We start from the raw sequence: 27,432 nt of genomic DNA, 5'->3' as shown, positions 1-27,432 counted from the left end.
TTTACGTACGTGTGCATATTAAACTGCAAAGTTATTGACGCACAGGTAGAGAAGAAGCGGAGTGACTTTTTAGCCAATCAGAATGCAGAACACAATGCACCATGCTAATCCGTGAAGTAGCGAAACCGTGAAAAGTAAACCGCGTTATAGCGAGGGATCGCTGTAATGACCGTGAAATTCCGAAGCCGTTCAATTCCGACCCCAAAGAAGACGACTAACAGTTTTAGTGCGCAGGAGGAAGAGCGAGTTAGCGATCAGCTGGAGTAGGAGAAAGCGGCTTACATTCAGGAGCGCTACGGGAACTTCTTTCCGTTTTAAGTGGCAAAGGAATACAGAGTATTTTTAAAAATATATTTCAACCCTTTGCAACCACAAGTGCAGAGTTATTGGTACAGATATTGAATGAATGTGCATTAAATGAAGGCCCAAATGCTAATCTTGCTTGGTGAAGCTAATTTGGTCGAATTCCTGTTGAAATTATCCTTTTAAAGGGTGACAAAAACTCTCTCTTCATTTCAATCTTTCTTTCAGGCTGAATTCAACCAATTTCCAACCAATTCAATTCAATTCAACCAATTTCCGCTAAATTTTCACCAAAACACGGCACACAAAATAAATCCAAAACTCTGACATTTTTTTGCGCCAGTTTCGACAACTTCGCCACGCGAAGCCGAGAAAAAAGCTGCGAAAAAATTGAAAACCCCTTTCCGAAATAAAGCGTCGAATGGAAGGAGGCGTGGCTCTTTGATGCAAACATGAAACGCAGGTGATGATGAAGAGCAGGAGCCCGTCAAGACGACGAGGGGTTATTTTCCCCACACAAAGCGGGACATGTTATGTAATCCCTTTGAACAGTGTCGCCGTGTTTGATCATAATGAGGTGTTGGTGTCAAGTAGTGACAGTTTGCGTGGATGTTGCTTTCATCTGCCGCTATTATTTCACATAAAAGCTGACGGAGCATGAATTGGGCGCCGTTTTCGTGGCGCTCGCTATTAATGACTCTTCATACTGTCTCTGTCCTCGTACAACAAATTAAGATTTATGAAATATCACAGGTTTACACTGACAAAACAATCACGTTGCTCCTTTTTTTTTTTTTTTTACCTTCTCATCTGTGTTTTTTTTTTTTTTCGGTTTCTTTTTCTTTTCAACGCCAAAGGAACACGGAGCTCCATGAATATGGAACGTTCAAAGAGAAAACCTTCAAGTTTTAAATAATAGCAACCCTGTTTTGTCTTGGCATTTGTTCATAAGCGCTTTGATTAAAAAAAAAAAAAAAAAATTAACTTTCTCACGTAGTAAGACGGAAAATCAGTTTTGTTTTGTTTTTTTTTTTTTCATAAAAAAAGCTGCATATAATCACAATCCCATTTGACTGCATTAGTTCATATAGAGAAACAAAATTTGCTCATCCATTTACATTTCATAAAGAGACATACGAAAATTCACTCATTCACAAGTCCTATAGAGATTTACAAAAATTCGCTCCTTTTTTTTTTGGAAACATAAAAAATATAAACATATCATCAGCAAACGCTGATAATCCCACCGCCTGCAGTTTGAAAAAGCTGGTGGATTTCAAAAATAAACCGTTGAAACTGTGTAAAAGGCCAGAATCTAAGATGCACACTCGGAATGCTAGTTATTCGGACCAAAATTTTACAAGTTGAAAAATAAACTTTAATTTCCTGAAGAAAGAGATATCAGTAAAAACAATTTTGGTTCTTAAAAAAAAGCGGGAGTGTTTCGATTCTCTGGTTTGGGGAGTTTTGTTTGGGTCGACACTTTTCCAGTCCTCAGTTTAACACTCATTCTCTCGCTTTCCTGATTAAGAAAATATTCAATGAGCTCGTGGGATTGAGAGCAGGAAATTGGAAATTTAATTCAACTTTTATATTATTTTTTTTAAAAAAAAAGGACCAATTCAAAAATGAAATAAAGGAGAATAGCTTGAACTTGTCACTCTTTCATTACGCCGGCCACCAGTCGGCCTCAGACTTGACAGAGTTTGTGACTTTTCAAAATTACGTTCTACGTGGTTTTATTCTCACTATTTACTTAGCTTTTGATTTAAACAGAACAAACGGTGACACCGTTTTCTTTTGAAAGGGCTGGAGTTTTTTTCTAGGCCTGAGTTTTACACTTTTTCTCTGATCTGGAATTTGACCAAAGTGTCTATTTGCCATTTGTATTCCGTTCCTTTTCTTTGTGTTGTTCTTTCCAGTAACAGGAGAGGCCGGCGCCCGACTTGTTATTTACCGTAGAGGGGAATAAATACTTACAGGAAGTAGGTTTGTGATAAACAGGCTCAGGCCAATAAGGTAAAGCGAGACGGCGAGACGTGTTTAAGGCCGGAGAGGAAAAGTAAACCCCTTTTCACATCCCTAAATCAACACCGACATGAACACATGAATCACCGACAGTCGACTGTTTCTCCGCTTTTGCTCAAACTGAGTTGACCGGACTTGACGGATGCACCTTGGACAGCTTCCTCTCCAGCCAGAGGGTTCCTACGTCTTTCAAACGGTTTCAGCCACAGTAAACACTCCCGAGCCTCTGAGCCAAAACAGGCAAATTCACTTCCATCTTCCCGACGAGTGGAAGTTAAACGGCCGTAAAGTGGCTGTGACGTCATGATCCATACTTGCAGGTTCCCTCCCAAAAACCTGATTTTCCTTCAGGAGGGTGAAGCTCCAGAAGGTCTTAAGGTGTGGAAACATCACTTGGAGGGTAAACAACACGTGTGACTGAAGAGACCGTTTCATTTTAAGTTATATAAGTGTAAGTTAATATAAATCTATGGCTAATGCTAATATCCAGCTGGTCTTGTTGCAGATTTGAGGTTATCTAGCGGTAATGAGAATATGCACTCTTGCAATCGCAAATGCTTAATGACTTAGGAATATTGAAAATAAGAAGCGAATGTTAAAAAAAAAAAAAAAAAAAAAAAAAACAAATAGAGGATTTCCCCCACTCTGTGAAATGTGTCAGGATGTACTTCACAGTTTTTTCCTTGTAAAGAAAATCAGGCATAATTGAACAGTCACAATATTTAATATGTATTGATATATTAATAACCCAAATAGGCTTGCGCATTACAATACAAGCAGAAAGATACAGATTTATTAGATCCTCTCATAAAGTGGAGAGAAAGATAGTGCATCACAGTATAACTATGGAAAACTGGATTAGGATTTTTTTTTTTTTTTTATATTAACCTATAATGCATTTTTATCTAAATTCATCTCCTCCGTCCACACCCATATGGAGCAGGCTTTACCCCAGTTCACCCTTATAAGTATCCCAAAAAAAAAAAAAAAAAAAAAAAGAAAAACCACCTGACTCACTGATACTGTTAACAAAATACTGGTGCGGTTTCAATGCGAATGTATCAGAGGCACATTAGAGGTATTTTAAGCTCACCGGGGAAAATGAAAGAACGCGAGCAAATGTTAACTTCATCATCCCTCATCACATATTGATGAGGCAGACAGGCAGGCCGTGTTTGCTTCCATACCCCAGCGTCCCTCGCCGTCTCTAGCGCATGTTTGCCTTCCTTCCTGTAAGACCGTTTGTGTAGAATATAGGGCAAATATTCAGGTGCGCAGAGAGAGACGGGTCACCGCAGAGGGTCCGTGGGAGGCAGCGGCCGCACAGCGGCACGGATCTACCAATAAATTGCCAGGTGATGGTGAAAGAACCACAGCTGCTGAGGTTTGAGCTATTTCAGATTCCGTGTTCAGCAGCACGGATTTTGGACTGCAACCTCAGTTGAATGACACCAGAGAGAAAGTGGGAAAACCGAGGCGCCCGAAACAGGGCAGGACACTTAGTGTCTTCATGACACATTTTATTTCTTGAAGGTAAAATATCTAGAACGTATGCAAGAATATATAGTTTTGATTATTTACAGATAGGAATTTCACATTTATCAGTTTGAAATATTCACTGAAAAGTGAATGGGATTCATTTCAAAAAGTAAAGGCAGAGTTAGTGTCTTGTTCATTTCTGTCCATCTAATGCAAAATTTCCATCTGACTTTTAATACATTCTTGAGATAATTTATTGAAAATTGTTTGGGTAATTTCTTGCCCATCCTCAAGAAATTTCAGCTTGTTTTAATAACCGCCATCCCAACTCTTGTGGAGAACAAAGGAGCACATTGGCTTTGAGACAATGACTTGCAAAGACTGCCACAAAACAAATCAATTAAGCCATAAACGACTTAGACGAGAGGGTTTTACAAGGCAAAACAAAGAACTTCTTATAAGTTCTAAACAATAAAAAAATCCCAGAAGTTCCTCCAGGGTTTCAACTGAAGAACCGGAAAAGTCACTCTGCAGGTGTGACGTTCAATTCCACCCAACGGGTGTGTTCAGTCTGGAATTATTGAGGGTGCGCTTTAATATTGACGATAATATTTGTACCTTTTGTGAAGACAACATTGAAACAACTGACCATATATTTTTCTCATGGGAAAAAATACAGATAATTTTCCATCGTCACCAGTTTCCTTCTAAAGAGATGACATTACATTTGGTTTACTTTTAAGCAACAAAAGAGATTAACTATGTATCAATGTTATTTTAGGCCTTCATTCACAAAATCAGAATGCAAGTGTTCCCCCAGTTTACATTCTTTATAAAAGATTTTGAACTATATTAAAAAATATCCTTAAAACTTATGGCATAATCCAAAAACCAAAAAATATACAGTTTGATGTCTGAGATTTCTTGTGAACCACCCAGTTAAATATATGTTATATTCCCCTTGCAAGTAATATTTTTTTTAATCTATTTTCTTTTACTTTCTTTTTTGTCGAGCATTAAACATTTCTCACAAACCTTTAACACTGTTAACTTCTGATTACATACAGAACGAATATCCTTATATCCTTTGCTCCCTCATCCCCGGTCGTTTCATTGACATTCGATTCAACCTTGCCATGTTTATTTGTACATATGTATATTAGTTTATACTATTTATGTTCAATAAAAAAATATAAGAATTAAAAAAATCAGTGACATATGCGGCCACCTGCTGCTGGTAGCACACCTGTTCTGAGGGACTTTAGATGGACAGTCACATGGTCTCGGAAGGAAGCAGCTGAATCATCTCATACGCGACAACTTAGCAAACCACACTGTTTCACTAAGCTAAATGACCGGCAGCAGACAAACTCGCCACGGCAGAACATGGTTGCACTTACCGAATATGTTTTCATCCGGTGAATCGCCATGGAATCCGGTGAGTCCAACACGAAAGGCCCGCTTGTCGCCGTGTTTACATCACGTGACTCCCTGACGTCCATCTTTTTTCTTCTTCCGCATTGCTCGTGTGCGGCCGCCATCTTCCTTAGCTAGTAGCACTAGCACTGCTAATCGGCGATGCTACTAGCTAGCCGGCAAACGGAGATGGAGTGGGATTTTTGAAAGTGGGTTCGTTTAGGCAAGCAGGAAACACGATTTCATAGTACTCCGCTTCTGCTACTGTATTAGAATAGTCGATTTTGACCTTTTAGTGGGATCCCTGGAGTCCATCGTCATTTTCCTTTTCCGCATGGCCGCCATCTTTCTTAGCTAAAGCAGCACTGCAATTCCGTGTTGATGCTCGTTAGCCAAGAAACTTCAGGAACCTAAGTTGGATGTTTTACTCTGTGTTCGGAGTGTGTTCAGTTCGGGCAAGTGGGAAACGTGATTTCACGGAGCCCCGCTTCTTCTACTGGTATCAGAGTAGTCCATTTTGACCTTTTTTTGTTAAAAGGTACACCAGAACTGATATTAAGCACTAAAGTTGGGGCGGCGGTACATCGTTCCCAGTGTTTCCGGCGTGTGAAACTGGTTAATTGACCAAAAAACAACTTTTATCGTGTCCGTGAACGGCGAACTCGGAAATCTATGTTAAACTCACGTTTTCCCGCTATCTTTCTTTCCCTTCTCGTTCGCCAATTGGATCACTAGTGAGATTGGCGATCGTCATTGGCTGTCTGGCAACAGCCGTTGGCCAATCAGATTTCGACTAACGCAGGCATTTCCTTGTTTACATCTTAGAAGGAGTTGTTGGATGGGACGCGGAAAAATTATTAAAAATAGTATAAGGAGACAATAGCGGTAAAGTCGGATGTAACTGATGTAACTATTCCCCTTGAAATACCTATTATTATAAATCTGGCAAAGTACTGATTAACAATTAGTTGGCAGTGTGTCATCTGGCATTGGGAGGGAGGTGGGGAATACTCAAGTAATAGAACTGCAGATGTATGAAAGCTGATTTTATTCAAAACAACAGAATATTATTTAAAATGTCTTGATTATCAGTGCAGCGTTATTAGTTTTTTGGTTTTTTTTTTCCCCATGCTCGCTAAAAAGAAATACAGACAAGCAGTACTCTGCTTGAGGTTGGGAATGTTATTTTTCAAAGCAGTCCCTTGACCTACCTATTTACCGTGGAGTTTAATTTAAAGGTGGAAGTATCATTAAATGTTTCTTTTATCTGGGTCTGTTTGCCAGTCTTCTACTCAATTCATTACATTCATCTGTTTATTTACTTTAATTCTGGTTGTTTTCCCCTTAACATTTTATGTCATTTCATCCTGCTTTAATACATTTTCTCTCTTAGTAGTTTACCATTTCATCATATGCTCTTAACCTTTCACTTTTATCTAGCATCTGGAGCTTTATTTATTAAGTTTAATTAATTCACTGGTTTTTTGATTCTCGTTGGTTGGTTTTTCATTTTTTCCTTTTTTTAATCCCGCTCCTGCCTCTGGTGTTTTACTCTTATCAGTTCACATTTTAATTACAGAGTCACTTCCCTGCGTTTGTGTGTGTGTGTTTAGGGGGATTTTTTTTTTGTTGTGCTTTGTAATTATTAAACACTTTGTGTTACAATTTATTTGCATGCACAAATCATTTTGTATTTTCTGCTGGTGTAGATGATGAACAGGGATTTTGGATCATGCAAAATTAGCCTAGTTGAGACGCACCCCTGAAAAATATGAGCTGAAAATGAGCTTAATGGGTGGTCTTTAAAATGACTTCTCCATATTATTGTGTAAAGATTATCCTTTTCTTATATCTCCTGCATTTCTCGCCATTATTTGATTTGGCTTTGAAGATTAGAAGAAGAGTGGAATCTGTTGAGGGGAAAAAAAGTTCTTACAATGAACATAAAAGTTCAAGAAAATTGTAACAATAAAGACTAAGTTGCAGCTATTGTTAAAGTCACTTTGCATATGAGGTTATAGCGGCAGGCTCCCCAAAAAGAAATGACAAAAATGATAAGTCCTGCGGAATCAACCATTTACTATTTCTATTTATGTTAAACTTCTTTTTCTGTTTGTGCTTTGTATTTTTCCCGCATTGTTGACATTTGAATTGAGCTGCGGTAGTCGCTGCTGAATTTCCCAACCGGGATGAATGAGGCCTTATTTAATCTTATTGGTGTGAGCAGGAGGATAGTTATTTGTTCTTGTATAGGTGGCTGAGTTTTTTTTTTTTTGTTTTTTGTTTTGAAGAAACAAATTTAATGTACAAACACAAAGCTGGTAAAAACCTGCCTGGGGAGATTTGTCACAAATAAACCAATTTATAAGTTTGACGTGAGGGCAAGTGATGCCCGTAATTTGTCCCTCGATGGAAAAATGACCTCGGCTGCAGATTCAGGATCAGTTTTACGACTCCTGAGCTACTTCTTTCCTTTAATAAAGTAATTCTACCGCCCGTCCTGTACCTTTTTTGGCCCTGAACAAGTCGATCCGAGCTGTACAACTGTTCACTCTCATCCCCAAGTCATCGAGACAAACGACCTTTCACACATGTAGGCAATTTAGGGTGTCTAATGAATGTGCTTGAGCCGTGTGAGGAAACCGGAGAACCCGGAGGAACCCCAGGCAGACACGGGAGAACATGAAAAGCCCTCACAGGAAAGCCGGACCACCGTGCCGCCGTCCTTTCAGTCCCACGCTGAAAATCTGGCATCGCTACTTACCTAAGAGATGAATTGATAGCGGTATGTTTTTCAGCCCGCGGGCACGATAAAGCACCCCCATGCCGATATATTTCACCGCGCTAACAGTTACCCGGCGAGACATCCCATTATGGCACCTTTTAATGCCCCTGCACACATACACATTTTCCCTGTGTGGTTTTCCTTTTAAAACACCCCAAAGTACATTCATATGAAAATACAGTTTGCAGTAAAAAAAGCAGAATGTACGGCTTTGCGAGGCCCTCACGGTTTGACATTTCCACGACTGGTTTAATCGTCACAAGAGGCGAACGCGATGATGTTCACTTTGATACGGCTCCTCTGCCGCGTCTTTCAAATTAATGCCCATCCAATTGATACGTGTCATCTTCATTTCGGGGTTATTCTACAGCGGCGGCCATCGCACATCATTTGTATTTATGCCGCGGCGCAGGTTCGCTTCATTTTTCTCCCAGCTAATGGCTTTACAAGACTGTTGCTTCTCATTATCCAAAGATATTCCGCCGCGTCTCCCAGGGGTTATGTGGTGGAGAAAAATGCTGATGTAGAAATCTAAGTGAACAGATTATTAAAACTGAGAGAGCAGATTGGTAAACCGGCTGCAAAGAATTGTTAAAAACCCAGGCGCTTTCGACCTTCGGGGGAGCGGCCGAAGCTTTCCCGCTCGGATTATTCAGACAGATGCGTGTTTCTCTTGTCAGACGGGAGACTCAATCAAAGTCATCGACTTCTGCTGCAACATAGGCGGTGCGAAACATCAACACACACACACACACACACACACAAGGGTGTGTGTGTGCACTGAATGCGTTCGACAAACATAAATTAGCATTAAAAGGCTAATTCAGTGGGGTGAGAAATTATTCTGCACGTTTTTTAATGTGCTTGTAAGTAAATAAAAATTACAATAAGCTTTATGGGCCAGATTATGTCCACACACACACACACACCACTGATCCACTGGTGAGATTTGTCTTTCTTAATCATTTTATGCTATTAGGTGTCCATGTTTTAAAGTAATTGCAGGGTTTCATCCCTAATGTTATGCTTTGTATTTATATAACAAAAAATTCCCCTTTTTTTTTACACTTTGATGTGATTTTTTTCTATCGTGCTTTCGCCAGGGTTTTTATTTTTCTTAGCATGCTTTGGAACAGAGGTGTCAAACTCAAATACACAGTGGGCCAAAATTCAAAACATTGATATTTATTGAAAAAAAACTCTTCCTTTAGATATAACAATGAACCTTTTCCTATAGAACCAAACAAGCTTTGCTTTGCAAGCTGAATATGGAACAAGCAAAGATTAACACTCTACAATATATAACTTTATAATGCACGTGTGCAAAATTCAAATTAGAAATAACACATCGATGGCATTAATTTCTTAAATAAGAATGGTATGCCTCTTTATTCGCAGTCTTCTGAATTAAATTTCATCAGTAACCTCTTTCCACAGGCTGATAATGAATGTAAAAATTAAATAACAATAAATGAATTCACTAATAATAATAACCATTCAAGCGCACGTCTTGGCGTAGCAAGAAAAAGTGCATAAAGAAAAGGTTAATTATAGCTCATTTGCTACACGTTGATCTACTCTGCCTTTCTTTTCACTATTTTTTCGGAGGGCTCGCACGGTGCTACGATTAGCATGCATATTAGCATATTAGCTCCTAAACAGAGGAGAGGGTGTTTATGTCGTGATTTTCACACCAAAACACCAGCAGAAAAATCTAGGATTTGTAGTATTAGCGGTACATGCGCTGTAGTCTAGAATATTAGGTGCTAGGATTAGCATGCATATTAGCATATTAGCTCCTAAACAGAGGAGAGGGTGTTTTATGTCGTGATTTTCACACCAAAACACCAGCAGAGAAATCTAGGATTTGTAGTATTAGCGGTACATGCGCTGTAGTCTAGAATATTAGGTGCTAGGATTAGCATGCATATTAGCATATTAGCTCCTAAACAGAGGAGAGGGTGTTTATGTCGTGATTTTCACACCAAAACACCAGCAGAGAAATCTAGGATTTGTAGTATTAGCGGTACATGCGCTGTAGTCTAGAATATTAGCAGGCTAGCTCTAATAGTCATTCAATATGGCTTCATGGGACAAATGTAACAACGCTACGGGCCAGATTTGGCCCGCGGGCCTGAGTTTGACACCTTTGCTTTACAACCACTGGTGCAAGCGTGTTTTTTTTTCCAGATCCTTCCCCCCGTTCCTTCCCACATTTCGACCTTTCCACCACGAACGCCCCTAAGTCGTCTTACATCCATCCCCGGCCCGAGTCTTATTGTGAAGGTCCGATCCGGCCGGGGCTGAGGGTGAAAATGGGGGGGGGGCATGTGAAGAATCTCCACGGCAGCGGGACGGAGCGGATTTTATTTTAGCGAGCCGACAACACATGCTTGACTGCTCAAGTTCATTTGCATATTAATGTGGAGCGAGATGCTCCCTGGTCTTTCTGCAGCCGGAGCGAAAATCATATTTAGCCCTGCGAACACACACCACTTCCTCTGTGCGGTGGGTGTAGCTTCATCTCCGCTCCAGCTATTCTTTTTTTTATTATTATTTATTTATTGCCTACTATCATAAATAGATAAGGTGGTTGTTTTTTTTTTTTTGTTTTTTTGTTTTTTTTGAGGGGCCGGTCAAACACATTGTGATCAGGAAGTTGTGCAATTTTCTTTATCATTCTATAAAACATTATGATTAAGTAAATTATTCTGTTATATGGTGACATGAATTTATTCATTCATTATTTATTTATTATTTAATAATTTATTCTAAATTTTTGGTCTTGAAATCAACTTGATTTAATTGCTCGTGAGACGTTGGAGCTCCGATTTGTTTTAGATGTTTTTCCAGATAATTTGCAGCCTCCAATTTGAAGGTCGGTGGTCTGAAAATCGGCGGGTGATGAAAGTTTTACTGTTTAATGAAAATGTTTCCGATAATGAATTTATTATAAAGATTGTGATGGAGTCTTTTAGCTCCTTTTTGTCTTCCCTCTAAATAAAATAAATACATTGATTGAAATTTTCCCTGCCGGTAAAACCTTTTCATATTAAATGATCATGCCTTTTTTATCACAAAAGAAAAAAATATGTTTTTATCACTGATGAGTGATATTTGAATTTTAGTGATTGTAAAAATTTAATTTATGTCTTGTTTTTTATTAACGCTTTAAATTTCTTCCACATCCAGACACTTTACATATATATTGACAAAAATATACCTTTTTGTAATTCAGCAATTTCTTCCAGATCTTGTTAATTTCAAAACTAAATTGTAATTCCTGGATGCAGCAGTCGTCGTCGTGAAAACAAAACTTCAAAATATATTAATAAATAAATGAAACAAAAGCCGTTCTGATTGTTACGGCTTGTTTTCAATCGTTTGAGGTTTACACAACCGTCGATCTCTTTTTGTTTTTACTGCAAAGGGTTTTTTTTTTATAGAGCTGTTTAATCTCGCCTCTTTATCGTGTTTCATTGCTTCATAAGGACTTTATTATTTTAGACTCTCGTCTTTTTACTATTGCTTTTCAATTAACTTTTATGCCTCTCAGTCCCTAAATCCAATTTCGGCGTCAGAAGCGTCTCTGAAAGCGGCGTTTTTAGATATTAAGATTTTAATTGACGACCTCGTCGTGCACGACCGCCATCCATTTTGATCTACGGCTGCAGATATTTCTCGCGATTAACAAGATCCGGGGCCCGGGTCCCTGTTTGAGGACGTTTTTAATTCACATTCATCGTTTTTCATGTGCTTGGCCTTGTCTTGTACGTATGAGCGGCAGCTATTTGTAAATAAAAACTTTTTTTTTATGTTTGTACACAACAAAATAAACCTCCGTCCCTGTATGAGGACATCATTCAGCTTCAGCTAACCCCAGACCTTGGAGGTTTCTCAACTCCACTTTCACTTGTTCGCATGTTTCGGGTGTGTGCAGCGCCTAGCAGCGGTAGCTAAGATGCTCATATTGTTCAAACAATGTCATAATTTTGCATTTTATTTGATTGATTGATCAAACAAAAAAAAAACATATCAGGGGATGCAAAATAGCTCTTTTGCACCCCCTGATGAAGCACATGTGACCCGCTATTGGTTTAAGAATAGGGCTTAAAACCTATCACAAGTGTTAGCTTAGCATACATTCATGCTACCATAGGCTTGCTCTGCTGAGGGATACCCCACCATGCACCTCCTTCCATCCTATCCCATCAGCTCATGACCTCACATCTTCTCCTGCGTCCTTGAACTCTCTGGTTTAGCACGACTCAAGGCGGCGTGGCCATTGAGCGTCGCCCGATGTCCACCGTTGCTTTTCTTTTCATGAATATTAAACCCATTAATGCATCATTTCAGCTATTAGCATGTAGCTACTAGCACTATTGTTATTATTAGCATGAGATACCAGATGTAATACTCCCCAGGTCTCCATCAGGCTCCCTCTAGCCTCCTCGCTCGCCCCTGGTCGAGGCAGAAGGTAGCGCTTCCTAGCCGCTAGTTCCTAGCCGCTAGTTCCTAGCTTGTTCCTTTGGGGAATGTAGAATTTCTCTGGATCATCTGACCTGATCTAGTCCTAAACAAGAAGTTGGGACCTGAGAGGCTGATAGTAGTGACATACTTTGATCCCTCGTGTCATATGAGGACGTTCACTTTTTGAGTATTTGATAACCTTCCTGCTAAAGCTCACTGATCTCTGAAGCCCCCTGCTAGCATCTGGCAAGCTCCTGTTTGCACAAACACTTGCGGACTAAAATGCGCAGTCATGCCTCGTTTCCCCACCGTGTAGTTCAGACACATAACGGACCGTCTTGCTAATTCTGCTCTTGTCTTTGCCCGACCCTGTTTCTTGCCTCTCCTGCAGAACGTGCCGCACCGGTTTCTGACTGCGCCGCATCATGCTGTGGATGAAGTGGAGGATGGCGGTGGACTTCCTGCGCGGACGGCGACGGCGGCTGCCCTGCTTCTTCTGGTTCGCCCTGCTGTTCGTCGTCGGGGGTCTGGTGCTCTTCGTCAGCCAGCAGGATCAGCCGGAGGTGCTCCAGCAACAAGTCCCAGGTTAGCTTGCATGCTTTCAAGCCCCCGCTGGCGAGTTCTTCTGAGAAAACAAGCGGAAAATACAGGTTGGGAGGGGGTTCAAAACGGAAAGTCTGGGAGAAGGTTTGGATGGGAGCTGCTATGGGGGAGGTGATGAGCTGATGGGAGGGAATTGCTTCTCTGGAGGACGGCGGGACATGATGAGGCATGCCTGATCCAGAGCTGATGTCACCGCCTTCGCTGCCACTTCCAACCCTCCCGGGTAAATAGCTAACAGGCCCTCGATTCTACGGGAAATCTTTGTCTTTCATTGGTTTCTGTCTTTTCGTTTGGTCGTTTTACCGCAAGTTCTTGAACTTTTGATTTCTTTTGGGCCGTTTCCTCGACGCTGGACGTCCTGGAGGGGGTGTTTTCTACCTCCCCCTGCTGCCTCTGCATGCAGGGAAAGTTTTGATTGATATTTTTGATTTCCCTGCGCTCTGTGGCCGACGGCCAGGCAAGCCGACTTTATTTGCAAACGTAAATATATGTCAGGGAAAGTCCACGCGTCGCCCGATCTTCGCCCGCGATTTACATTCAGGCCACGGCAGCTCCAGTCAGCGCTAGTTGGGGATTGTAATTGTGGCTAGTTGGGGTTAATGGACATGGCTAGCTAGAGATAGAGGGTGTGGCTAGTAAGGAACATTGGTTGTGGCTATTCAGGATCAATGAGGAAGACTCGTCGGGGACGGTGGGTGCGGCTAGTTTGGTACAATGAACATGGTTAGTTAGGGGGAGTGGGTGTGGCTAGTAAGAGACATTGGACGTGGCTATTCGAGATCAGTCAACGAGGCTAGTTGGTGATAGTGGGTGAAGCTAGCTGGGTACAATGATCATGGATAGTTGGGAATAACAGGTGCAGCTAGTTTGGTACAAGGGACGTGACTAGTTACGGACAGCTGGTGTGGCTATTCAGGGGCAACTGGTGTGGCTAATTGGGTACAGTGGGCGTGGCTATGGCTAGCTGAGGACAGTGTGCATGGCTAGCTTGCGATGCTTAAATCTTTGAGCCGACTCGATCGGGCTGTGCGCGCTGCTCACCAAACCGCTAACCAACGGAAGAAGAAATACCTGGAATCGAACCAAGGATGGGCGTGCTAACCCGCTGAGTTTGTCGCTAACAGTGAGAAAGAGGAGGCTAGCATAGGAAGTAGCATCGGAAGCTGACAGGAACAAGCATGAAGGTGGGCGGTGAAGGAGGGAGCGGTTGGTCTCCGTTGATGGCGGACAAAGCGGATCGCCGCGCTAACAACAACAGTTTGTCGGCCATGTTTGTTTACCCCGGGCGGTTCGATCCCGCGGCGTGTGAACCGGCGAACTCCGAGTCCGTTCGTCATCAGTAACCACGGCGACGGTCGCGCTGCCCCTCCTCCCCTGCGGTTAGACCGTGATTTTGTCCGCGGCTATTACCCTTCTGATGATTTTAATTGAATCCCCAACCTTTTGGTCGCTCTCTCGGTGGCGTCCAGGTTCCTGGTTGAGTCTGGACCAGACAGGAGACCCTTGGCCCTCCTTCCTCCTCCATCCTTTTCATTAATTCCTGGCTTGGTTTTCTGCTGCCCGCACATCGATAAACCAATCCCGGGAGGTCAGCTCTCGGGCAGGTGATTCAGTCAGGCAGGTGTCTGGTCGCCGTGGTAACGTGACAGCGCCTTTTTTTTTTTTTTCTTCTTCTTCCTCTCGCCGGAGGGAAATACCCCCCCGAGCATCTCGTCCGGGGCCTGTTTTCTGAGGAGCGAGCGGTAAACAATTTAAAAGCGCCGATGCCTCCCGACCCCAGGGGTAAAAAGACACGGCGGCCAATGACAGATACCGGTGTGCAAATTCAAATGTCGGGCCGGCCGGGTGGGGTTTCCACAATCCTGGGTCCGTTGTGAAGGATCAGCGGGGATGTTGGAGCGGCAGCGGACTGCGCTCGCATCCGACAAACACACCGAACCCGAGCGGAGGGAAGCCGCTAGCTGGAAACGACCGCAGGTCGCGCGGCTCTTTAGCTGTGTTAGCGCTGCAGGAACCTTTTGCAGTTCCTTGAACATTTCAGGAACGCGGGACAACGGAGCTTCTAGACCCGTCTTAGCGGGGTCGTTTTACTGTTCCAAGGCGATTGATGGAAGTCACAATGGTTGCGGCCATTAGCATGCGCTTCGAGCAGCACCTGGAGCGCCGTAGTCGTCACCGCTCCGATGTTTTCTCGCAACAAAATCGACAAAAGCGGCGAGAAACGGAAACCTAGAGCTACGAGCTGTTCTGGCCCGCTACGTCTCAGAGGGGTTTTGACATTTTGGACCAGGATAAGTCCAGAGTTAGCTAACCGCTAACAGGCTTGCTCACACAGCAAAGCAGCGTAGGGAGAAAACATTTATGTTTATTTATGTTTATTATTTCACCTCCACAACGATCGTGTTGACTTCCTCTTTTTCTGCGGGCGGTTTTGTTTTTGAGCGTGGCGCTACCGCCGTCCCTCGCTGAAATGTTTGCATCCGAAAGCAACGAGTGTGTGTGTGTGTGTGTGTGTGTGGGAGACAGGGTTGTACTTCCTGGTTGTCGTGCCGGGCGAAAAGTGTGAGAACTCTGTATGAACCAACCTGGAACTTTCTCATCCTCCATTTTTATTTTCAATTTCCATACGTGAGCTCAACTTATACACGCTATCCTGTCTTCTTGCGACCGCCATGGCCGCCACGGCGCCGTTTTTTTTCCCCCCCGGGCGGAGAAGGGGGGGATTATTTATCGGGAGGTGTTGATTGTGCAGAATTAGCTTGGACTGGATCTCCATGTGAGAGCAGGTGTATAAATAACCAACCGACGGCAGAATAAAAACAAACCAGCGGTTGAATAATATATAACCTAACCTGTGCTGACACAGATATGATATTGATATAATGTGAACATAATGTATGTATAATGCTTCCCTACACACACACACACACACACACACACACACGCAGAATGCATGCGTATGCACGGAGTGCAAACGCACACACCGGGCATATAAAGCAGATATTATCGCACCGAGGGAGCGCGTTAGCATGCAGACGCACAGATACCAACGTGCAGGTGAACGTGCTAATACATGCATGAACGCAGCCTCCCCGTCACACAGCTAATCACACACACACACACACACACACACACACACGAGAGACCCCGTGTTCTTGCACTTTGTCAGCGGATGTCAGGTGGCGTCCGCTCTGAAATTCATCGCTTTTTCCGTCCTCCGGTTCGCCGGCATTGAGGTCAGAGTTTCCACGGGGATGGTGTGTGTGTGTGTGTGTGTGTGTGTGTGTGTGTGGACGGGGGAGGGGGGGGTTCAATTTTCCAAATGAGTCAAACCTTTGTCCTCGAACGAGGACACGCCGCGCTCCGTATTAAGGAGATTGGGATTTAAGCAGGCGCGAGGGGAGGGCTGGAAGGACGCGGAGCTTGTACAACTAAGCCGGCCGACGTCTCAGAAAGCGGATTTTATCTCCTCTGCGATCCGACTCCTCGGCCGCCGAGGCTTGCGCGACCCCGACGCCGACGGGTGCGTCGACAGGGAAGGAAACCAGAGAGCCCCTTAGCGGTTAGCAGTTAGCACCGGAGCTGTCAGGGCAGAATCAAACAATTTGGATTTATGGTGCATTTATAAGCAATGAGTTGTTTCCCCCCCCCAAATACCTGCCGCCGTTTAGCGAGTTTGGCCGGTGATGGAGCGACAGGGCCGGAAGCGGCGAGCCTTCACAGCGTGGCGGCGGCGGCGGCGGCGGCGTGAACCATTATGAATATGGCGGCACGGCGACCAGAGCCACTTGGCCCCCGAGGGGAAGCTGCGGCTCGCTAATGTTTTCCTCATTCTGCAGGGTTATTAAGGGGCATTCAGACCCACACACACACACACACACACACACACACACACACACACACTGAACTTCCCAACAAGTAGATTTCAATAACAACCTAATGAGATGCCCGTCTTTTAAATCGAAATATGATTTGCATCCTCATTCAGATATTGCTCCCGTATGTATATGCAAATATATATATATATATATAAGGCCTGTCAAAATGAAGGCATTAATCCAGACTAATCGATTTGCATGATTAATCTGATTAAATGCGCATTGAGCCGACCTCGCCAAGATGGCCGACTCCAAAGGCCGTAGCGCCTTCGAGCAACAGGAAGTCGTCTTCTCATAAAATATATGCATGTGTAAACAGGACTGTCTCCGAAAATTAGAATATTGTGATAAAGTTCTTTATCTTCTGTAATGCAAGTAAAAAAACAAAAACAAAAAATTTTTTATGATTTCTAATATTTTGAGATAGGATTTTGGAGTTTTCTTTAGATGTAAGCCATTGACAGCAATATTGAAATAATAAAGGGCTTGCAATATTTATGTTAATTTGTAATTAATCCAGAATGTACGACATTTTTGTTTACAGAAGATAAAGAACTTCATCACAATATTCAAATTTTCTGAGACAGTCCTGTATATATATGTATATGTATGTGTGTGTATATATACATCTGTATGTATAAATGTGTGTGTGTATATATGTTTGTGTTTGTACATATATATGCGTATATATAAGTGTGTGTGTATACATATATATATATATCAATATGTACACTTTTGTCATGAGCACAATTAATAGAGAATGGATATTAATAAAATTATAGTAATTCATCTAAATTAATCTACAGTGGATCCATGATTAATTCGATTCAACATTTTAATCATTTTACAGCTCTGATAAATAAATCGATATAAACATAACAGATAATTATAATTGGTATTTTATAAGTTGCCTTATGCTCTTTTGAGAAGAAGCCATTTAAGATTTCATATCAGCAAAAAAATGACTTCCAGACTTGCAAACTTAAGGAGGTAAATGAAGGGTGGCGTGAAATCAGGTAGAAATGACACGAAACGTGAACGGGAAGTTGAATTGATCCACTCCGGGACTCGAAGCGCCCCCCTTCCTCCTCCGGCAGGCCTGCGTGTTCAGCGGAGGGTAAAATAATAAAAATAAAAACAAAATAAAGAGCCCGTTCGAAGCCGGTCCTGCTCCTCCAGGATTAACCCGCTTGTCGGCGTCTCGGAGTGCGATGGCGTGCAGAATCAATTGAGGCTTCTGGAAGTGTCCCACCTGTGGCAGCAATGGCACTACGCTTGCTTTATTTTCATATCTATGTGTGTGTGTGTGTGTGTGTGTGTGTGTGTATAGCTGCTTGTATTCACACTGGATGTTGATGGTAAACTGATAAATAAGCGGCAGACGTAGCGTTTACATTGGATTTCATGCACGGCCGAGTCTCGCTAACGACGCCTCCGGACGCATCGATTTGATTTGTTTATCTTCCTGAGTCCCAACGCTGGGGGGCGGAGCTTGTGGAGGTGGAGGGGCGGAGCTTAGGGAGGTGGAGGGGCGGAGCAAGAATAATTACAAATATTCTCTTTATTGCTTTATAAAATATACTCTATTGATCCCCATAAGGGAAATTATTTTGTCACAGTAGCGCAGCATGACAGTAGCAATAAATATGATTAAATATAAATAAAGAGATCATTAAAAGATGGCAAAAAAATTAGAAAGGAAACAACAACAAGGATAAGAACAGATAACGAAGCGAAACATAAAGAGAATGGAGTGACAGCGACAAAGATTTAAAGATTAAAAAAGATTTTAAAATGAAATTAGATAAATGTGTCTTGAGATTTTCTTATAGCGCCCCCTAGTGGCCGTGTCCAGAAATGCACGTCGTCCATTTCTACCATCATAGAGCCGCTCAGCTATTCAGATGCGTTTTCATTGGACGAGAGGCGGGGTCACCCTGGACCAATCCCAGGTCGGCTTATAGAGACGTACGCCGATTCACCCTGTCATTCACGCCTTTCCTCCTTCCCTGATGGCGTCCTCGACCCAAACAGGTCGCTCACTTCCCGCCGCTTTCCATCGTTGCTATCGGCAACACCGTGGATCCACGATGGAGACGGGGATGATCGTCCGGATTGGATTGAGCGGTTTATGCGGTCGTGTTGCTCGTACGCTGGCGCCGTCTTCTACCACTTCTCGTAATCCTGGACTTCCTGCTTCCCTCCTCGTCTCTTCGGCGCAACTTCCAGCTTTATCTCCTCCGGCCTCGGGACGGCTGACCTTAATCGGAAGTACGCCGCGTCAGGAAAAACCTGTCGTGACTACCGGCGGTGACGGAGCGAGTTAGCGTGGACGTCGGCGGCGGTGACGGCGACCATGACGCATCGCAAACTTTCGTTCCTCTCTTTCTCGGAGACGGCGTTTCATCCGTTCGCTGAGCAGCAGCGTGTTTATGTAATTACAAAATAACAGCGTCCCAGCAGTCACGAGCAGCGTTGTGTAATAAAGCGGCTCGATGGTGTATTTTTAACGCTTCTTTAAGCGAAGCTGCACACACTCCGTTGCTAAATATGGCTAAGCGTGGAAAAGGGCCTGTGTGGATTCTTACACCGTTGTTACTATTTCCAGGGAGGGAAGGCGGGAACTTTATTTTTAAACCCTGGGATATCGTGGTGTTTTATTTTTAAAGAGTAAACAATAGCATTGAATCAATAGCGAGGTTAGCTCGTGGTTGTTAGCTTGCGGACAAACTCACAGCTGCGACTTTTCCTATCGTGTTTGTTTCACGCCGCCGCCATTTTGTGAAAGGCAAGTGAAACCTTCCTCGCCTGGCCGTTTTTTTCTTTTTTTTTCTTTATTTCATTGGCCGTCCGGCGCGGCGAGCTAATTCAGCCGTCGCGCGTTTTTATCAGCCTCGACCGGCTGTTTTTCAATCCAACGGAGGAAAAAAAAAAAACACAAAAGATGCTTAAAAACCGCTGACGGGCTTCTGGCGCCCGCCGACAGATAACGCCTCCCGCCGACTTTCTTTCCCGCCCTTTTTTTTGTTTTGTTTTCCAACCATCACGCCCTCCATCCGCCACGCCGTATCTCCACGCCCGCGTGGAGACGAGGGTTCGTGTTCGCCGCATCTTTCATGCGTTGTCCTCAAATCCGCCGGCGAGAGAGCTTCCCCCTCGCCGAGGCTCGGATCTGATACTGCGCTAGAAAACACTGGGGGTTCGCTTTTATCCGCCGCATTTTGTAATAAACCGCCCCAATTTTTTAATAAATTTTTCTGCATTATTATTTATTTTTTTTATTTTTTTTATTTTTTTATTATTTTATTATTATTATTTTTATTTTATTTTTATTTATATTATTATTTATTATTGTTATGTTTTACTTGAAACTCTAGCGCAACAATTACCTTCGGGATAAATAAAGGTGGTCTTATTCTTAATAAGTTATTACCTATTGAGAGGATTATTACAAAATGCACTTGCAACTTTTTTATTCTGTAGGAAATGTAAAACATGGTGCATTATGTAATAACAATTCTAAAGCATAGGTTATTTGTTTGTTAATTGTATTTTATTTCACTTTAATTTGTAAAAGCGAGGCCTATTATTAGCATCACTGTGTTAGCCTAGTAGCAGTACTTAGCAATTACTATCAGTACACTATTCAAAGGTTGCATTAACAGAGAATATTTTATAAATTCCATGTTATTATTATGTAATAACAATTCTGAAGCATAGTTTATTTGTTTTTTAATTGTCTTTTATTTTACTTTAAAATATTTGTAAACGCTAGGGCTAAGTTATTACCAATTGAGAGGATTATTACAAAATGCACTTGCAACTTTTTTATTCTGTCGGAAATGTAATAACATGGTGCATTATGTAATAAAAATTCTAAAGCATAGTTTATTTGTTTGTTAATTGTATTTTATTTCACTTTAATTTGTAAAAGCGAGGCCTATTATTAGCATCACTGCATTAGCTTAGTAGCAGTACTTAGCAATTACTATCAGTACACTATTCAAAGGTTGCATTAACTAAGAATATTCTATAAATTCCATGTTATTACATTTCCTAGAGAATAAAAAAAGTTGCAAGTGCATTTTGTAATAATCTTCTCAAAATGTAAAAACATATTACATAATGCGGCAAAATCTATTTCAAAATGCAGCTTTATTACAAAATAAAATGGACATGTTATAACTTTTTTGGATGCTTATTACAAAGTGCGGCAGTTTATTACAAAATGCGGCGTTATTACAAAATGATTTGAAAAAGTTATAACTTTTTTGGATATTTATTACAAAATGCGGCTCAACAAGGCTCAGTAAAACCACCCTTGTAACTTCTTAAAGGCGCTCGCTGCCGCTCCTCTTCTTCTTCTTCTTCTTCTTCTTCTGACGAGGTCTACTTGATTGTCCGAGGCGACCAATCGCCCGACGGGATCAGCGGGTTCCTGATTGGTCGGACGTGACTTCCTGACACGGGAGCGAAGGTCCAGCCCTTTCGGGAAGTCGGTTCTTCAGAAGCTTGCGTTGGATTGGAGGACCCAAAAAAGATGGAGGCCAAAGGTTGCAATCCAGACATACCGCAAGTCATACTTATCGAAGGGAACTAGTTAGCGGGCGGATGATCTCATGGAACTGAACGCAATCACCGGCAAGAGGTCGCTGTTGGGTTTTTTAGATATTTTTCTCTTCTGAACAGGTTTAAAATCACTAAACCCGACACCCTGAAGTTGCCGAGTCCCTCGTACCAAACTGGGAAATTCATTTGAGACTCCCGACCGAGAGCCATCAAACAGCACTCAAATCCTCTTAAAGCGGCAGCCGCTCGTCAGACGGCGGCTAATTAATTTCTTTTTTTTTTTTCTCCCTCTAAATGAAAACAAAATCCGTTTCGCAATTTCCGATTTTATATAAACATGCGTTTATATATTTAGCGGGTACAGTTCTTGTGCTCTTTAACTTTTGGGTTTTGCATTTTAAATATCCTTCATAGAGTCAATCGGGGTCGTGATCGTGAAGTCAAACCCCGAAGCAGTTCTTCTAAGAACATCTCGGTTATCTTGGAGAACATCTAGGATGAAATTGAAAAAGAATTTAAAAATTAAAATCAGCATTTCCATGAGCATTTTCTTCTGGCGTGCAGTTCCACCTTTGACCACAAGGGGCAGCGTTTTGCCCGAGCATCTGGAATGTTCTCCATCTGCAGCGTGACCTTCATCGCCGAGGAGTGGCGGTCGCTCGGCGGCGTCGGATCGACCCAGAGGGGAGAAAAAAAAAAAGAAATAAATGAGGCTTGGAGTTATTAAATTTGATTTGTCTGGAATCAATTTGGGTCTTCGCGGCACGGAAGAAAAGTCGATTCATCTAATTTGCCGAGAAAGTGGCGTCGCCGCAGGAAGCCGTCCGGTCGGCGGCGTCCTCGAGCAGACGCACCAATCGGAGGTCCCGCGGTCTGATCTGGTTGTTCCCGCCACGTTCGCCGCCTTCGTATTGCAGTCCTGAAACAGTCGGCAGCTTCGGTAGAGACGATAGTTAAGCCCCGCCCCTCGCCCAAGTCTTAGCCTCCTGTTAGCCTTGCAGGATGAGATGATGATGGAATGGGTTTGAAGGGAACCCCTGTGCTCTTTGGGATGGTTCAGTCCCGTTTCCAACTAGGTTTGCCGAAATGTAACTTGTTTGACTGTAGTGACCTCTAAAAAGAATCATGGTACTTTCTGGGACGGTTCAGCGCAGTGTCCAACTGGATCCAGGGTACATCTGGACCTTCAAGGTGTGAAGGCCCAAATGTACCCTGATTCCTTCTGGAATGGTTCAGTCTGGTTGGGGCATTGTGAACTCTCAAAGGAATCTCCTGTGCTGATGGAATGGTACGGTCCAGTGTCCAACTTGATCCAGGGTACATTTGGTCCTTCACACCTTGGAGTAGCCCAAATGTTCCTTTCCAAAATGTTCCGGTCTGGTTTAGTCATTGTGCGCCACATTGGTTGAGTCCATTCGGGTTGTTGTGAAAGCCCAAAGGAGCCTTTGTGCTTTTTGGGATGGTACGGTCTGGTTGAGTTGAACAAATATTCGGAGCTCCGGCTTCTTCTGGGATTATTCAGTCCAGTTTCCAACTGGAACCAGGGTAGGTTTGGGCCTTCACACCTTAATGGCCCAAACGTAACTTGGTTCCTTCTGAAATGGTTCGGTCCGGTTGGGTTATGAACTCTCAAAGGAACCCCGGTGCTTTCTGGCATGGTATGGTCCAGTGTCCAACTGGAACCAGGGTACCTTTGGGCCTTCACACCATGGAGTGGCCCAAAGGTACCATTTCAGTGCTTTCTGGAACGGTCCAGTCCATTAGGGTCTGGCCAGAGGCTAAAATTAACCCTGGTGCTCTCTGGGATGGTCTGGTCCAGTAGGGTAGTTGTGAACACCCAAAGGAACCCTGGTGCTTTTTGGGATGGCCTGGGCAAACTGGCATGTACACTTAGACGAACCCCATTGATTTCTGCGATGGTACAATCCAGTTGAGCAGGCGTGAACCCTAGTTCCTTCTGGGATGGGCCGTTTTTTTTTGGGTCAGCTGCTAAAGTTCAAACTTGGACTTTGTTCGCTTCGGTTCTAATCCTGGGAGTTTGATGTCGGACAGCAACCGCACCAAGTCTGGACCAAAGAGCGAAGGGAGGCGGAGCCAAACGCGTCGCCTCATGGGAACCAGGAAGTAAACAAATCTAGTATCCAGCTGGAAAAGGAGGGCGGCGAGTTTTGCGAGTCGCCTTCAAATTCCCCGAGTCCGTGTCCCCTGATTGGACGATCCTCGTTCTGTCCAATAAAACGACGGTCCTCTTCTTCACTGGTGTTGATTGCCGGCGATTGTCGCGACCGCGGGATATCCCCGAGATGGTTTGATCCATTTGAGTGTGAAACCAACCCAGAAGAACCCCTTCCTCCTCCTCCATGTGTCTTCACACTGATCCCTAAATTCTTCATCTGGCGCTCGCTCGACAACCCTCCACCCCCCCCACATTTGTAAAATTTTAATCATAAAATGACACGCCATCTCCCGGCGGCGGCGGCCTAATGGGACGACACGCCACGGAGAGCGGCGGCTTAAAGGAAGAAAAGCACATTACTGACAGAATGGCCTTTAAAGTGGGGCTCTATTTATACACCCGGCCATGATATCTCACACACACACACACACACACACACACACACACACACACACACACACACACACACACACACACATCCGCGCCGCCGTTCTCCGCGGCGAACGATTGGCGGTTGGAATGGAGGTTCGGTAACCTCCGAGGAGATGGGCTTACGTAACGGATGAGCGAGTGATTGACGTGAACTTATTGATTACATGTGATGTTTGAGTGAAAGGGTGAATGAAAGTGAATGAAAGGGTGAATTTTTGTATGTTTTTACATGAAAGTGAATGAAAGGGTGAATTTTTGTATGTTTTTACGTGAAAGTGAATGAGAGGGTGAATTTTTGTATGTTTTTACATGAAAGTAAATGTGAGGGTGAATTTTTGTATGTTTTAACTGGAAGCGAATTAGAGGGTGAATTTTCACATTTTTTTAAATGTAAGTAATTGAGAGGGTGAATTTTTGTAAGTTTTTACATGTAAGTGAATGAGAGGGTGAATTTTTGTACATTTTTACATGAAAGTAAATGAGAGGGTGAATATTTGTATGTTTTTACATGAAAGTGAATGAGAGGGTGAATTTTTTGTATGTTTTTACATGTAAGTGAATGAGAGGGTGAATTTTTATATGTTTTTACATGAAAATGAATGAGAGGGTGAATTTTTTGTATGTTTTTACATGTAAGTGAATGAGAGGGTGAATTTTTGTATGTTTTTACATGAAAGTAAATGTGAGGGTGAATTTTTGTATGTTTTAACTGGAAGCGAATGAGAGGGTGAATTTTCACATTTTTTTAAATGTAAGTAATTGAGAGGGTGAATTTTTGTACGTTTTTACATGAAAGTGGGTGAGAGGGTGAATTTTTGTGCATTTTTACATGAAAGTAAATGAGAGGGTGAATATTTGTATGTTTTTACATGAAAGTGAATGAGAGGGTGAATTTTTTGTATGTTTTTACATGTAAGTGAATGAGAGGGTGAATTTTTATATGTTTTTACATGAAAATGAATGAGAGGGTGAATTTTTTGTATGTTTTTACATGTAAGTGAATGAGAGGGTGAATATTTGTATGTTTTTACATGAAAGTGAATGAGCGGGTGAATTTTTGTACATTTTTACATGAAAGTATAGAGAGGGTGAATTTTAGTATGTTTTTACACGTAAGTGAATGAGAGGGTGATTGTTTTCGTCTATGTGAACAGTTAATGAAAGGGTGAATGTTGGATTAATCTCTATGGGATGAGATGAGAGGGTGAATTATTCTACTTCTCCATATTAAAAGTGAATAAGAGGGTGAATATTTGTATTTATCTTTCTCAAATCGCCTCCAGACCCCCAGTTTTGAAAATCAATGAATGACTGAATCAAGCGATTAAACATCTTTAATCAGATTAATTGCGGGTTTACGATTAATTAATCTATGAGTTTGCATTGTCGTCATCAATCACGTTTCAAGGGGGGATTTGAAAGACTCCTGACAGATGGTGATGTGTGTTTTAATTTGTATATATTTATGCGTTTATTTATTTATTCATTCATTTGTTTGTGTTGTTGTATGTCATTATTTGCCAGCTGCTCTCTCCTTTCCACCTCCTCTCATGTTACTGTTATTTTCCTCGCTATTCCGACCCGTTAACCCCGTCCTCTTCGCGCTTCCCTTTCCGGTTCGTCCAATTGCGACTTTATTTTTAATTCCTCCGACCCTCTCGTGATTATTGACTCTGGTGTTTGTTATTGAGTCAGCAAGGCGGCGCGCAGTTTACAATTACAATAATGTGATTATTCCCATCTTTCCACTTATTGTGAAGCCTTGGGGACAATTTGTGAAGATCAGCCCTCGGCTGCGTCTTTATTTTATATACATATATATATATAAATATATATATATGTTTTTTTTCAAGTTTAACCCTTGTTTTATATCGGTCCTTGCAAGTTCCCCGAAACCTCATAACGCCTTTATTACAGGCTTTCAGACCTCCACTAAGAATATGATAGAATATTAAGCAAACCCCAGACCAAAATAAGATTTTATGAGCAAAAGAGGACCGTGTCAACACATAAGGAAATAAAATAAAAATAAATAAACCTGTCCCGTTGTCACAAGAGACCAGTTGGAATAATATCAACGTAATAAAGTCGCATTATTAAAATAGTTTCCCGGGAAAGTACGAGGCGTCTTTGAACGTCTCATCCTCGTCCTTCTGCTAAATTAAACAGAAAAAACAAAATCCGTCCGCGTCAGATTGGATTATCAAGTCATTCACCCTCTCAGGAGGAAAACCTCGGGGTACCTACATATTTTTACTGTATTTTTTGAAATCGAACGTCTTGAGGAACCCTGTGTGCATGACATTCATTGAATCAGAATAAAAAAAAAAAATTATTTGTCCCCGAGGGGCCATTGGAGGGCACAAGGGGCAGCATCAAAAATTGTGAACCTCAAGAATAAAAAAAAAATAAAAATAGGGAAAAAAAGAAAATAAAAAGAGAATAATTTTATATTTATTATTGTATATTTTTTATATAAATAAATTGCTGTACAAAAATGTGCAAATTATTGTTACAAAATTGCTCTGCATTTATATAATAAATATAACATATTTGATTGTCGATATTTGATCGGACGATCATTTCGGAGCAAACCAAGGCGCTGCGCTCCATGTGATTCCCGTCGTGTTGGCGTGGAAAAGCCATGTAGTTCTCCAGTTGTGAATAATCTTTAATTTTATGGATAGATTGTCACGTCTGCCTGGTTATTTCACCAACCTATCCAGCATGGATGGGCAAAACAGGGCCCCCCCATCCACTAACCAGCGTTTCGAATCGGGCCCCCGAAAATACTAGGAACGGCCCTGGTGTTACAAGAAAACTCTGGATTTGGAAAAATCTGCTGGAATAAAACGTAGAGATGAATTTCCCCCCGCGCCCCGCCCGTCCCGCCAGGCGCCGGGAGTATTGTTTCACGCTCCAAGGTAAAATTTGATCTCTCCGTCGAGGGGCGGGGGTTCTCCCGGTAATCCCTTAAGCCCGGTCTGTTTGCCTAGTCCAATTGAGACGTCTCTTAATGTTAATTAAATGGCGGCGCGGTGACCCTCGGCGCCCGCTGAGCCAGATCCTGTTCTCCAAAGACTTTGGGAAGGAAGGGGGGGGTCAGGGTTGAGATGGGAGGGGGGGAGGGGGGGGGGGGTTCATGGGGGAAAAAAAAACAAACAACAGAGTATTATTATTACCCGGCTTCCCTATTCTTCTGTCTGCGCGTGCAAAGCTTCTTTGACAAAGCCTGTTTGTGTTGTGTTGGCACTTTTCCCTCCGTCACACACACACACACACACACACACACA

The 27,432-nt window shown here is 42.5% G+C and overlaps 1 protein-coding gene across 1 annotated transcript in view; it reads left to right on the top strand.

The window, feature by feature from the left end:
* Positions 1–27,432, top strand: part of chst8 (carbohydrate (N-acetylgalactosamine 4-0) sulfotransferase 8) — a 194,496-nt gene that overhangs the window by 75,527 nt on the left and 91,537 nt on the right. The window contains exon 2 of the mRNA XM_086174946.1: positions 12,873–13,066. Coding sequence (XP_086031072.1) covers positions 12,907–13,066 — 160 coding nt within the window. The 5' untranslated portion in view covers positions 12,873–12,906. The remainder of the gene's footprint in view (positions 1–12,872; positions 13,067–27,432) is intronic.

This window comes from Fistularia commersonii, chromosome 27 (assembly GCF_037954325.1).
Source record: "Fistularia commersonii isolate RoL2024-O1a breed Wild chromosome 27, RoL_Fcom_v1.0, whole genome shotgun sequence".
In the NCBI taxonomy this organism is placed as follows: domain Eukaryota; kingdom Metazoa; phylum Chordata; class Actinopteri; order Syngnathiformes; family Fistulariidae; genus Fistularia; species Fistularia commersonii.
The sequence above is the reverse complement of the archived record's forward strand: the minus strand, read 5'-3'. Positions and strand labels throughout refer to the sequence as shown.